The sequence below is a fragment of the Nothobranchius furzeri genome, chromosome 7, assembly GCF_043380555.1.
Source record: "Nothobranchius furzeri strain GRZ-AD chromosome 7, NfurGRZ-RIMD1, whole genome shotgun sequence".
In the NCBI taxonomy this organism is placed as follows: Eukaryota; Metazoa; Chordata; class Actinopteri; order Cyprinodontiformes; family Nothobranchiidae; genus Nothobranchius; species Nothobranchius furzeri.
The window spans coordinates 46,128,693-46,143,600 of NC_091747.1; the positions used below are offsets into that span (position 1 = coordinate 46,128,693).

A 14,908-nucleotide genomic window follows, 5' to 3' on the forward strand; every position below is an offset into this window, starting at 1 on the left:
ACACTAATACATTTCACAATCATTAAGTTTATAAAATAAATGCTGCCTTTCGTTTTCAGGCACAGTTGCAACACCTAAGTACGGAGGAAAAATGTGAAGTCCTTCAGATGGTTGTTAGACGTCTGCCAGGAGTGTTACTGGACATTATGGACTATAGACAGGCCACACCAGGACGTCCTCCATCAAGCCAGGGTCAGCCAGCTTGGCGCACCTGCTCCTATTGCAGAATGATGCCCACAGACCGGGAAAACAAGTGCTGTAGACAGGATCCAGAAGGGTATTTGAGCAGGCGTGCTCGTTTTAACCTGTACTGCATGGATGAAAGCATCCTGCGTTTGGCTCGGCATACGTGGAATGACATTTTGGCTCTGCGTGATAGCCAAGACCCTGGATCTGATAATCGGGTGTACCGTTACTGTGCCTGTAGACAGTACACTATTTGGCAATATGGACGTCTTGGTACAGGCAATCGTAGGGTGATTCCTTCCTGCTGTGTTTGGAGGATCAGAGACAAATACCCTGACCATTTTGGGATTTATGTTGGTTATAAAGAAGCCCCCTTCCGCTGAAACTAACATGCAACTCATGACCAACTCAGAAGTTTGACTTACTTTTATTGTTGTTGCTAATTTTTTTTGCATATTTATATTAAACATATTTACATAAATAAATCTGCAGTGCAGCTGCGCAGTGGTGCAGTGGTTAGAGCTGTTGCCTTGCAGCAAAAAGGTCCTGGGTTTGCTTCTCGGCCTGGGATCTTTCTGCATGGAGTTTGCATGTTCTCCATGTGCATGCGTGGGTTCTCTCCGGGTACTCTGGCTTCCTCCCACAGTCCAAAAACATGACTGTTAGGTTGATTGGTCTGTCTAAATTGTCCTTAGGTGTGAGTGTGTGTAATTGTTTGTCCTGTGTGTCTCTGTGTTGCCTTGAGATGGACTGGCTCTCTGCCCAGGGTGTACCCCGCCTAATTGCCCGTTGACTGCTGGAGATAGGCACCAGCCCCCCCGCAACCCTACGTGGACCAAGCGGGTTCAGAAGATGGATAGATGGATGGAAATCTGCAGTGCCCAACTTTGATTGCCATTAGCCTCTGTTTAGGTATCACATAATAAGTCCTGGAAAAACAAAAGTTACATTTATGTAATTTTCTTCCACAAAAATGGAGAGGGCATTTGGTTATAGTCACTATCTGTCCTCTGCATTGCTGTGTCTGCACCAGTTCAGCTGTAGGAGGAGGGGTGATCCTGGAGAGAGGACCCAGGGCCCTGGGGTCATCTGGCTGAATGCTTCTTCTTTTTGGGAGTCCCCCAGCAGAGCTGAGGCACTTCTCCAGCATTCTTGTCTGCAGCTCTGGAATGTAGCCGTAGTCTTTGGTCTCCTTTACAGTGTGAACACTGTAACGCTGCAACTTTTTGCTGTAGACTCGCTTGTGTCTAAAAACATGAATTTAGACAGTAGAAACTTATATGAAGGTATTATGAATATATAAAAGCTACCAAGTTTGACTTACGATACTTGGCCTTTGCTGTTCACATGCACTGGGCGATGGTTATGGTGGTTGTAGTCTAATGCAGCTTCATAGACACCATATGAGAATGCAAAGCGTTTCCCCGCGTACTTCAAGATGTGATTTTGGAATGAATCCAGCTCAGCAGTGGTCCTGGAGAAAAACAGCACAATGTCTGTAGATGAAATAAATTCTAACTCAGTGCAATATAATATACTTTGTAGTAGGTAATACAGCAATACAGACACTGGTATCAGGGTGATACCGATCTAATGTACTTGTGTGTGTAGTTTACAGATAACAAAAACCAACACTAAAAATGTAGAAACTGCTGTATTTTACATCTAAAAAAATTAATTTTCAGATGAAATTTCATATTAGTGGTTGTTTATTTGTATTTTACATTTGATCTAAATCTACTTCAATTGTAGCACCAGGCAGAGAAGAAAATAAAACCTGTCTTCTGCTTCATTGTTTTGGTACTTGTTATTGGCAAGAACTCCGATCCAAGGGTCAGGATCGTATCAGTTAGAAAAATGCTGCGTTGTTGTTTTCCCAATTTTGTTGTAGTATTAGTAAGACAGTTACTTCACATTCCCACCAGATGTCACTAACATAAGTTACCTAAAGGTGAGCAACTTCTCGACATCCTTCAGCCATCGCGGGTTCAGAACAATCTGTGAAAGCGCCACATGTGCAGCAGATCCATGTTGAATGAGCTCTTTGGGTTCTTCGCCAAAGGAGCATGAAAGCACCTGCCAAAGCCCCATTCATGCTCTCAACCAACTCACGTGGTGAAGTACACCCTTCCAGACATCCTAAAAACACACAAAGTCGAAAATACAAAAATTTACATGGTGAGTGGAAAACGATAATGAACCATGTCAACAAATATAAACAAAAGCATTATATTAGCTGACGACTGTATACATGAATACTGTTCGAACAAACCATAAAGTCTTCTCTGGTGCTTGTGTGCTGACAAGCAAACCAAAAATGGTTAACAATGTCCTTGATCCATCCAAGTATAAGCTTTTGACCAGAAAACATTCCAACCTGTTTGAAGGCAAGAAAAAGTTAAAATAAAGTCTGAACAAGCCAGGTTTACTACCATCATAATACATTTTGGCACGCAGCATGAAGTTTCTTTGTCAGATTTTTTGCGGCGTGCCAGACATCAAGCGAATGGGTAATACCCTGATCCTTATATCTTACCCTATCTGGATCTGTTCAGAAAACATCAAAAACAGTCTTTTAACAATCTGGTTTCCAATTACCAGTAAAAACTCAGAAGTTTTTTGAATTTCTTTTGCATGAGGGCAGCAATTAGTACATGGGCATCAGTGACGATCTCCTTGATGTTCACCTTTTATGGCCCACCCATCTTTTGTCCACATTGACAACATTGATGATGTCCATGGTGCCTAGCTCCATCATTGTGTATGTACAGCACATTGCTGAGTGACCCTTTTTTTTTTTTTTTACAAATGTACAGAAAATTGTAAAATTACAATGAAAAGAAATATTTCAACTGATCTAAAAATGAAATTTCAAAAAGCTTGTTCATTACCTGGAGAGTCCATCCTCCCGTCAGCTAAAAAAGAAACACGTAGACATGTAAGCATATAATGAATATGAGCCTTTAAAAGTAAACATATTTAGTTACCGAGGGCAACCACGCAGTCTTTTGACTGCAGTTTCTTGATAATGGCATTCCTCTTCTCCTCCCAAAACTGCTTTATTGTTTTTAAACAGTAGGTACCCTGGACTGAATAGAAGGTTGTTGTTGCCACCATGCGGATATTCATGAATCTGAACAGGAGAGCGATCTTGGAGAAGTTGTTCCCTGACAGCAGAATGTTGACAACATGAAATCTCCTCCTTGCATCCCATGTTTCAGCTTTGGCTGGCTGTTCCAACTCCATAATTTATGTCCATGCAGGCAAAACTGCATTAAAATACAAACAAAACAAAAAAAAGTGGGAATGGCGCTTCACACAGATTTAATATTCCTACAGTTGTACTGATTCCTCGTAACATGTGTGGCAAGCATTGGAATATAAACTCACCCACTCAATTATCAGAGCTGTACCTCTCAGACGTAACTTTACATGAGAAGGAGGATGGCCATCACAATATGTGCCTGTGCTGTGGTCACTGTAGTGGCATTTACTGAGAGGCAGTTGGAGGAAATTGGCCATCTGGACCACGCTTTTGCTGCATGCTATGCACGCTTGCTGGTTTATAAGGTCACTTTCAACAAGCACTTGATCATGTATTGGGAAAATTGGAATGGATGCTGCTGATGGTTCTTCTAAATGCGGCTGCGCAGTGGCGCAGTGGTTAGAGCTGTTGCCTTGCAGCAATAAGGCCCTGGGTTCGCCTCCCAGCCTGGGATCTTTCTGCATGGAGTCTGCATGTTCTCCCTGTGCATGCGTGGGTTCTCTCCGGGTACTCCGGCTTCCTCCCACAGTCCAAAAACATAACTGTTAGGTTAATTGGTCTGTCTAAATTGTCCTTAGGTGTGAGTGTGTGTGTGTGTGTGTGTGTGTGTGTGTGTGTGTGTGTGTGTCCTGTGTGTCTCTGTGTTGCCCTGCGATGGACTGGCTCTCAGTCCAGGGTGTACCCTGCCTGATTGCCCATTGACCACTGGAGATAGACACCAGCTCCCTCCGCAACCCTACGTGGACAAAGCGGGTTCAGACAATGGATGGATGGATGGCTCTTCTAAATTCTCTTCCAAATCTGCCTCCACACAATCAACAATGTCAAATACAGCATCATCCAGGCCAATGCTAGGAAGTTGGTCAACTTCATCCTGTGAGGCACACCTATTGCACAAGATTTTTTTTTATATAATCAGTGAATAGAAAGTGAGAGTGGAGATGTTACTATGTATTTTAAAAAGCCAATTATGAAACATACCTTATTGATATTGGAGGTACATAATCTGAGTCATACGGGTCTAAAGCTCCTTCTCCTTCAAACTCTAATCTGGAATTAAATAAAGCAGCAAAATATGACAATATATACTGACATATATCATTTCAATAACAATAATTTGTTACTTACAAACTGTTTTCCAAACTATTGGCTCTTTCCTCGTCTAAATAGTCCTTTCAGCTCCATCAGTTTGATGCTACAAAAACAAACAGAATACATTAATTATGAAAACAGAGGGTATGCATCAAACGAAAAAAAGCCCTGCATATTTACCTTTCCTCCAACAATTCTACCCCTTGATCTGCATTTAGAGGTTCAACACAGTATTTCTTTTATTTGACGTGGAGAACAATAATCTGAAATATGAGTTGAATTTTGTTTACAAGTAAACTTACCTATCAGATTCCCCTGCAGTTACTGAACTGGGGCGACGGGGCCCTGCAAACACTGCTGTAGATGGCCCACGTGGTGTCGATGTTAGTGGTCCCTTTGATAAAGTGTGCTTCTCATAACTGAAACAATAAAGCAACTTTTAATACTCCAGTCGTAATGTGCACATGTTTACAAATGAGAGTCAGTTATATAAACACTTGATTTGATTAGCGATGTAGTTTTACAAAGTTTAGACTGTTTTACACAATTCTAGTAAATTACACAAATATACTGTGATGAGTAGACACGCTAGACAAGCAGCCTATAAATGTTACTACTATGATATACGGAAAGCCCCCAGCTTGCTTTGAAAGCATCCACAGCCCTTTCCCTACACGCGTTTAGTAATAATTTCTTACCTTTCCAGCAAAAATGATGAAATGAAGAAATGTATTATTTCTATACATGTTTTGACTGTCAAACGTCCTTATAGTCCCTTTGAGTTATTCTTCCCTAATGCATCAACATACACATAACATGATTATTCCTGCAGAAATGTATTCTATGGCAGATACATTGGGATGCAAATGTTTGGGCACCCTTGTTAGTCTTTATGATTTTCCAGTATAAATCTTTGCTTTTTACGATAAAACATTTCAGTTAAATAAATCATATAGGAGACACACAGTGATATTTGAGAAGTGAGAAAAAGTTTATAGGACTTACAGAAAGTGTGCAATAATTGTTTAAACAAAATCAGGCAGGTGTATAAATTTGGGCACTGTTGTCATATTGATTCCAAAACATTTAGAACTAATTATTGGAACTCAGTATTAGTTTGGTAAGCTCAGTGACCCTTGGCCTCCATGCACAGGTGAATCCAGTTATGTGGAAGAATATTTAAGGGGGCTAATTATAAGTTTCTTCCTCTTTAAAGTTCCTCTGAAGAGTAGCAACCTCAGAACAACTCTCACATGAGCTGAAAACAGATTGTTCACCATCATGGTTTAGGGGCAGGATACAGAAAGCTGTCTCAGAGATTTCAGCTGTTTCCACAGTTAGGAGCTTATTGAGGAAATGGAAGACCACAGGCTCAGTTCAAGTTAAGGCTCGAAGTGGCAGACCAAGGAAAGTCTCTGGTAAACAGAAGCAAAGAATGGTAAGAACAGTCAGAGTCAGCCCACAGACCAGCACCAGAGACCTACAACATCTTGCTGCAGATGGAGTCACTGTGCATCGTTCAACTATTGGGCGCACTTTACACAAGGAGATGCTGTATGTGAGAAGGATGCAGAAGAAGCCTTTTCTTCGCTCACAGCACAAACAGAGCCGGCTGAGGTTTGCTAAAGCACCTCTGGACAAGCCAGCTTCATTCTGGAATAAGGTGTTGGACTGATGAAACTAAAACTGAGGAAAAGGAACACATCACTCTAAGAAAAACACCTGCTACCTACAGTAGAACACGGTGGTGGTTCCATCATGCTGTGGGCTGTGTGGCCAGTGCAGGGACTGGGAATCTTGTTAAAGTTGAGGGACACATGGATTCCACTCAATATCAGCAGATTCTGGAGACCAATGTCCAGGTATCAATGACAACACTGAAGCTGCACCGGGGCTGGATGTTTCAACAAGACAACTACCCTAAACACTGCTCACAGTCTGCTAAGGCGTTCATGCAGAGGAACAAGTAGAACGTTCTGGAATGGCCATCTCGGTCTCCAGACCTGAATATTATAGACAGTCTGTGGTGTGAGTTAAGAAGACCTGTCCATGCTCAGAAGCATCAAACCTGAATGAACTAGAGATGTTTTGTGAAGAAGAATGGTCCAAAATACCTTCAACCAGAATCCAGACTCTCATTGGAAGATATAGGACGCATTTAGGGGCTGTTATTTCTGCAACAGGAGGATCTACTAAATATTGAATTAGTTTCTTTTTTATACACCTGCCTAATTTTTTTAAACAATTATTGCACAATTTCTTTTTATCCTATAAACTTTGCTTCACTTCTCAAATATCACTGTGTTTGTCTCCTATTCATATTTACCCGAAATTTTTATATCGTAACAACCAACATTCATAAAGGAAAAGCATGAAGAGGCTGCCCAAACTTTTGCTTCCCACTGTACCGAAGTGCTACCTAGCTACTATTTGCACATGCTAATAATCATTGAATTCTGTCAAATTAACCATTAAAAGCTAAACTGAATGCGGTGTAAGTAGGAATACTCTGGTTATTTTTATTTTTTAAATACATTTACAAAATAAGGCATCTTACTTTATACTCATGCAGATATGGTTCAAAATAGGTGACCCTGAAAAGAAAAATGTATTTTTTTCTGTTTTATTGCAAACAATCTCGTCATTTGGCTCCAATCTCAAAGATATTTTGTGAGACACAAAAAAGTAAATCGCATAATTCTATGAAAAAAATGTAAAAAACAGCATTGACCTTTTAAAGTCTACGTAAAAACACGTGACTGTGCTTGTTCTACAAATGCAAATGAGTTTAGAGGAGTAGTGGACACTATTAGATTAGGTTGAATGGTATTACGGGGGGTATTAGCTGGTCAGGTGTATTCTGAACTATCAGGAGTTGCGTAACCCAAACTGAACCAAGTCTATTTTTATAAAGAAAGAGATTAGTGTGCAAGCGATGACTTCATTCCACACTGAACCTGCATCTGAACCAATGGCGTTTACTGAAGTTATCAAATTTCAACTCGGTTAGAAACGGATAAAGTGATTACACTCTGTCACAGTGTTTAGGTTACTGCTGTAAAAATACCCCAGGTGTATATTAAACGGACGATATGCGCCGTAGGAAAGAATTTCTGCTGAGCTCAACCAGACAGACGTCCAGGAATGCCACCGGAGACTCCCATGATCCCAGTCCACGTTCTGCTCCCAAACAACAACAACAAGCAGAACAAAAATGTGAAAAATCCCACAAAGGAAACAGAGAAGGGGAACAATGGAGGAAGCGCTCAACGTAAACAGGTTGGCCTGCATACCCCTCATTCCAGCCCTCCCAACAGAGATAAGAAATGTTGAAAGCAAGCGGGGTAAAAAACCACTGATAGAGCATCAAACATACCAGATTCTGACCGAAAATTGAGTCTGTACTTTGTACTTAACAAGTATTGACAGCAAATGTGTTGAGCCTCCTCGTGGCAGTTGTAACAAACCAGCTGGTGATATTTTATTCCTCTTTCTCGATCACAAATAAACACGTGTGTGTCTCCGCGTTCCCATTCTTTCACCACTTCAGCCGCGGACTATTTTTAAGCTCTTGGACCTATACTGCAACTAATTGGCGCCATGTTAGATTCGAACCTATGCTGTTAATGGGAAAAAATGTGTGATATGTTTTCGCCCTTGTTCCCTTTCTATATTTGTCCCAGTGTCCTCTGTGCAGCTGCTCCTCCAGATCTGGCTCCCTGTTTTCCCATCAAGCACCTCTCCTCAGTCCTTGCGTTTATCGTCTCAATTCAAGAGGCAGCGTCTCCATCAGCTCCTGGCTGAAGTGGCGAAAATACATTAGCAGCCATGTTGGAAATAAAAGCAGTTTGCTTTGATGTGTAACCCACACTTAAGTCTTTGTAGGTTCAGTTTTTAGTCCTTCAAAAATGGTTAAAATTCCTTCCATTGCAGCTGCCATGAATTCAATTAGAAGTGATGCTTTGGCCAACATTTTTTTTTATTTCTTACAAACAAACAGTGTTTTTTTTTACAAACTATGCTGAAGAAATGTCAAATACGCTCAGAAATGTTGATGAATTCCACTTTTCCTTTGGGGCACGTTCAGCCCAAGCAAAAACAACTTTGCTTGACCTAAGTTGAGTCAAACTATGCTTACTATTCAAAATTCCATTCAAGTTAGATAATGTTAAATCTATTTTCCCCTTCCTAACTTCCAGTGGAATTCCCAGATTTTGAATGAAAGCTTGCCAAACAGGACTCCTAAGGTCACACAGCCGACCATCCACTCCCCTCCAAAACCCCTCACACAGCAGCGAGAGGTCCCCACCCCATCCATTTTCAGCTCCCTGCATCAGCTGTGCCAAGCTTTTAATCTGCCTGGTGACATCCCAGTGTTTCCTGCATAGGACCGCAGGCGGAGATAAGCGCACTCCTCTGTGCGGTAAATCACTCCACACGCCCACTCCCACACTGATATCACCATTATTCAATTAGGCAGCGCTCAGATTCACCACAGATTCTGATCATTATTGTCTCAGGCCTTGAGGTTATTATGCAGGTTTAATCACTTAGAAAAATTCTTTAGACTGCTTAAAGTAAAATATATATATTTTTGGCATTCATGGAGTAACTTTGAATGCTTTAAAATCACCAAATAATGAAGCAAAAATATATATTATTAAAGTTATTTACTAATGTAATAATGATTAAAACTAAAATTACATTCAAATGTGTCATATTTTCTACAAAATGTCCTTAATTTCATAGACCTCTATGTCTTTACCATGATTAGTACATCCCTCACATTTCTGCTCTACATAAATCTTCATCCTCCTGGTGGAAGAGCTAAGTATTGCAGAAGATAAGCACCAATTATAATGTATTTAATTGTTAATTATATGTGTTAACTTGTGCGTATGAATCAATTAGATATATATTAAATGGGATATATTACGACTTTTTCTTAAGTTACACTATAACTGTGGTTGAAACCAAATCCCTCTCACATAAAGCTATTTCGCTTTAGGTATGTAACTTTAAAGAGGGACTGCACACCATCAGAAAATGTAACTCCTCCCCTAGTCAAGATTTGAAAAATGCCATGAAAGTGGGCGGGCGTTGCCAGGAGGTACAGAGCGGCATGGCCAAGTGTGGGGAAAGTCCATCCTGGGAGGGAGGGGGAGTGGGAGGAGACTGTACCGATGACGTGAAATTGTTCCAGCACAGTCAATCACAAGTTTAAAATGCAGTAGCTGCTGTTCTGCCACAGGGGGCAGCACTAAGACGTTTTCAGACCTAGATTCTAGATTTAATCAAGTTTACACAAACATGTCAAAAAATGTATTAAAACAAAAATATTGCATTTGTAAAGACCCAATTATACAGTTAATTAGCAAAAAAAAAGTTATTTTGGGGTTTAGTTGCTCTTTAAGAAAACAAGCTGGCCACACCCACCCATCCCTCGCTCAGGCTGCTAAAAGCTGAGAAGCTCTAATATTTGGGAGGGACTCAGAGTAGAGCTGCTGCTTCTGCATTAGCAGCTATTTCTTACACATGAGAGGCGGTTCTAACTTCCTTTTGGTGACATCACAAACTGAGACTTTTTGAAACGGCTTGTTTTAGGCTCGTATTTCCTAAACACTGACGTAAGATGGGCATACAATGGCAGCACAAAAGGAAGCAAGAGGTGAGTTTTGCATAATATATTCCCTTTTGAAAAAATGAAATAACTATGATTGAACAAATTTAGATTTTGCACAATGTTAGCCCCGTTTAAAAAAATGTTTGATATCTACACCTTGTTTCTAAAACATTTATGATTACTAAATATTGAAAATTAAGTATCTTTATTCACAGGTTTTCAACAAAATACAACTGGGTGTCTGAGACAGTCCAATGCTTAATTTTACCTTTGTTTTAATAAGTCAAGGTTTCCGCAATTAGTCATTTATGTTAACAGTCAAAAGCTTTTTTCAACAAATCAAACGTATTAGTAAAATATTTACAGTTTCGGATTGGAATGAGCAAAAAGTATCAGATACGCATGATTTAATTTACTTTTAATGAAAATGTAAATAATGACACTGGACAAAAAAATTAAAACATGTTTTTAAAAAGTCGCCAATAAGTCAGGACCTGGAGATCATTTAAGTTAAACAGAGTTACAGCTAAATAAATTATATTAAGTAAAGTAAATTTGACTCCAAACGATGTAGGAGTCTCCTTACATCAGCTGATGGTGATGGTACAGTATATCAGCCACCAGGCCTTTCAACAGATATGCAGCATGCAGGGAATGTGAACCATTATTCCCCAGGGGGAATCAGGGCAGTCAGGGTCCTCCTCATCAAGTGGCTCCATCCCATCCCTGCGTTAGCTTTGGAAGGCCCGTGGACGAGGGCCAGCCTGCTGACGGGACAACCTGGCTACACGCGACCCAGATAGCAGCCCTGGGTGCGGAGTGATTTATCCATCAGTGCTCGCATCAGACAACCTTCCTCTGATTAAAAGGGTCAGTCTGTGAGCCACAGAGCTGAGCGGAGAGGTCGAGACGAGCAGCCTCTGTGTGGGAGACGCCGACATCCTGACTTAAATGAACTTTCCAGACTCTTTAAGCAGCACATTTACTGAACTCTATGCATACAAAATCATTATTTTACCAATTTATACACAAATGTGCACATGGTAATTATTTGTATAACTCATTTTAACATGTTGGTTGGCAAACACTGAAAAACACACACCAAGCCAAGATAAAGACTTATTGAGCTGGCCTTGACTTTGTCTCACCCTGACAACTAAAGGATGTGGTAGATCTGAGTGGCCCACTGTTTGGCGTGTCTCTGAGGGGCTCTTAAAGCTCAGCGTTCCTAATGTGTAGGGTTCACACACAGGTTACTGCCTCCATCAGTTTTTAAGTGGAAACGGTATCTATTGTAAGCATGAAAGGGAATTCTGACGGGTTGAAAAATACCCTTTTTACTTTATAATGAACCCAAGTTTCCTGAGTTTTTTCATCAGGTTTTGTTTCTTCAGTGTTCTTCTGTTGGGTTTCCCGTTTAAAATGTGATTTTATTTAAATTTTAAATGTATTTATTTTGAATAAGTTCTGTGTTAAATCAACAGCTGTGGAAGTGTCGATAAATGTCACCATTTCATAGCTACATAAGGTACCAACTGTAAAGAAACAAATTTTAAAGCTTTATTTAACCACATATATCTTCAAGGAATACTCTTCAGAATATTAAGAAATAAATCTAAATAAATAAATATAAACTAACTATATGGACTTTGTTTCAGATTCACAAACATAACCCACATTTTTTTTATTCTAATCTAAACATATAAAGTTCAATCTAATCATCTATGGATCTCAAATATTTAAATTTAAAGCAAATTTTTTTTGTTCAAATCTATAGAAAGTTAAACCTAAATATTTAGATTGATCTCTGAATTCATAAATTAAAACTATCTGCATAATCAATATAAAGTACATTAGGTTAAACATAAATGTTGTAGATATAACTAAATAAGATTTTATAAAGCGAAACCTAAATCATGTAATCAAAATCTAAATATTTAAATTTAAACCACAGATTTTGGATTAAAAACTAAAATTTGAAAGCTTCAAATTTCAATGTAAAGCTAAATCAAAGTCTTTACATCCAAATCAAAATCTAGAAAGCTACACTTAAATATTCTAATTTAATTCTAAATATAAAAACTTAAATAACAATTTTTAGGTTTAAATTTGTTTATAAATAGAAACCATGCCAGTAGAGGCAATTTGGTAACACTTTATAATAAGGGCCCCTTCATTAAAGTCACTTAATATTATTAGGCAATAATAACCAAAGGATCCCTTTTATTAATGTTTTCATTACTGTTGACCATTAAGTGTCATTAAGGTTTGGACAAAGGGTAAAAATTAAACCTAAACACTTAGGTCCAAATCTAAATAAAGCTGAACCAAAATTTAAAATCTAATCTAAACAAATAATGTTAAACCTTAATATGCAAAACATATTTCTAATAATTATGGAGTTCAACGTAAATAATAACATCTTAATATTCAAAGCTACACATACCGGTACTTTTTGAGCTTTACGTTTAAACTTGTTGATTGTAAATTGCAGGGTATTTTTCAAGCTATTTCCAGGTGAGTTTTCAAGATGTCCGTGTCCCTTGGTGATAAGTGATGCATACATGGTAAATGGTATTGGCCTGTACTTGTACAGCACATTCTTAGGGTTCTACCCCCCCCCCCCCCACCCCCACCCCCCCACCCCCCGTGCTTCACAAGTCATTTGCACACACACATTCACACTCTGGTGGTGATGAGCTACATTGTAGAGGCGAGGCCTGCACTCACTGGCACCACTGGTCCCTCTGACCACCATCAGCTGACAAGGTGGGTTAAGTGTCTGGCCCAAGGACACAACAGCAGCATTCTCTGATATGAATACATAAACTAATTACAGTTGCAGTTCAGATACTTAATAAAGAATCTGACCACTTTCAAACCGTTGATAAAAAGATACAGGACAGGACCAAAGGATGTTAGATAGGGGCTCTCCTTATTTATTCAGCATTTATGTTGGTATGTCTGACTTTCCTTTTGTATTTTTTAATTATTTATTCTTCATCTGAAACGTTTTAGTTGATGATCTGTATTTTCCTCCTGTAAAAAATGGTTTAATTGTAAATCGAAAGAAAAACAAACTGGGGTTTATAAAAGTTGGTTGTGGGTTTCTTCTTGTGCATGAACAAAGTGACAGTTGTTTCAGTGGATCTGTCAGGACCTGCATGCAGAACATCTGGGCTCATAAAGAATTTTCATACAAAAAATGACCTGATAACAGCTGCTGAGGCAAACAGAAAAATGGTTATCAGCTAGATTTAAATGTGAACAATGCTCTACACAACAATCCTCTGGATGTCCATAGTTTTACGGCTTCTGCGTGAATCAGACGTGAACAATCTCTGCAGGGAAATGAGACAAAACCAGGAAAGGATGATGTCATTTGTAACAATTATTCTCCTCTTTTCCATCAGTTATGAGCAGATTTCTACTCATAAATGTACATCCAGATGGCTGACGACGCTTGTAGAAAAAAATGAGCAGAACACCATTTTTACAGCTCTGAATCCCAAATCCATTCATCTTTTAGGATGCTGCTATTCCCCATTTAAAAGGTGTTTCTAACAAAACAGGCTGTAGCTTAAATTGTCGTGCTGAGCGTCACCTGGGCAGGATTTGTGTCAGGGATTATTAACTCACCTGCATCCATTTGGGACTCCCCGCTGGCTCACGTGCTCTTACTTGTACGAGGATCACAATGTGCAGAGTCAAAGTTAGAACGCCTGTGAGGGTGGGCTGTTCCTCACACATGATGCACTCGGATGATTTTAGCCTTTTAATAATGATGTGGGACTGAAGCAGAACCACCACTTGATCTCAGTCTGACACCATTTCAGCTTTGCTCAAATATGATTTTATTTATTTACAAAAAGGGTTTGAGGTTTGTAATTAAGATTGTTTATAGAGAAAAGAATTATGAACCATTACATTCACTATTAAAAAATGTAAATTTGGACTGTTAATATGCTCTTAAAGACAATTATTTATATTTTATATAAAATCATTAAGAAAAACATGCATCTCTAAATCCTTTGGTGGTTTCTTGGATTATAGTATAATTTAATATTTCAAGTTATTTACATGTAAAGGTTGTGACTATTTATGTAGTCCTGTGCACAGCTGACCCCTGGTGGCTAAATAGTATAATTCATCTATACACTAAAACAATAAAATAAAACTAAAAAACGTAAATAATAAGACAATAAATACTTTCAAATAATTATAGATAATAAACAAAACTTTTTTAAACTAAATACTAAAACTAATAAATACAATAATCCACAATAAAGCCAAATAATACTTACATAAATGATAAAATAAGAATTATAAAACTATTAAATAAAATCCACAGCCAATACTATAACAAAATATAAAATGTTGTTAATAAAAACAAACCAGTTTGTTATTTTAAAAATTGTCTGAGTGAGTGGACCCAAACAGGAGGAGACGGGGACGTGCCGATGCAGGAACTCGCTGTCTGTTTCTGAGGAACTAGAGACAAACTGTTTGCTGTTTTAGTGAAAATGTGTTTGATATTTGTTTGAAGTTCATTATCCAACAACAGGAGAGGAAACGTTCTTCCTGTGTAAGGAGGCAGCCCTAGAACTGAAAGTGTCACTGGGAAAAGAGAACAGCGTCTAGACATTGTCGTACAAAAATATTTATCTACACCCTCATTTTTGGACACCGTTCTGCTTTACTTTAAGCATCTTTTTTTAGTATTTTTATTGTTTGGTTTACAT

At 38.8% G+C, this 14,908-nt stretch overlaps 1 protein-coding gene and 1 long non-coding RNA gene across 4 annotated transcripts; both read right to left on the reverse strand.

The window, feature by feature from the left end:
* Positions 1–548: 548 nt before the first annotated feature.
* LOC139070599 (uncharacterized) lies at positions 549–3,665 on the reverse strand. 2 transcript variants are annotated; one of them, XM_070553108.1, is made up of 7 exons: positions 3,577–3,665; positions 3,174–3,455; positions 3,078–3,101; positions 2,459–2,563; positions 2,132–2,325; positions 1,511–1,660; positions 549–1,433 (listed from the first exon to the last, which is right to left on the reverse strand). In XM_070553108.1, the coding sequence occupies exons 5-7, from the start codon at positions 2,275–2,277 to the stop codon at positions 1,013–1,015; spliced, it is 717 nt and encodes a 238-aa protein (XP_070409209.1). In that variant the 5' UTR covers positions 2,278–2,325; positions 2,459–2,563; positions 3,078–3,101; positions 3,174–3,455; positions 3,577–3,665; the 3' UTR covers positions 549–1,012. The 2 variants fall into 2 exon arrangements, with proteins under 2 accessions (XP_070409209.1, XP_070409210.1); XM_070553109.1 differs by having other exon boundaries at positions 3,174–3,592.
* Positions 3,666–4,215: 550 nt separating this feature from the next.
* On the reverse strand, positions 4,216–5,093 carry LOC129167179 (uncharacterized). 2 transcript variants are annotated; one of them, XR_011521090.1, is made up of 5 exons: positions 4,846–5,093; positions 4,724–4,751; positions 4,580–4,646; positions 4,433–4,501; positions 4,216–4,338 (listed from the first exon to the last, which is right to left on the reverse strand). It is a non-coding gene; the product is annotated as an uncharacterized lncRNA (long non-coding RNA). The 2 variants fall into 2 exon arrangements; XR_008566017.2 differs by lacking the exon at positions 4,216–4,338 and having other exon boundaries at positions 4,385–4,501.
* Between the last annotated feature and the right edge of the window lie 9,815 nt (positions 5,094–14,908).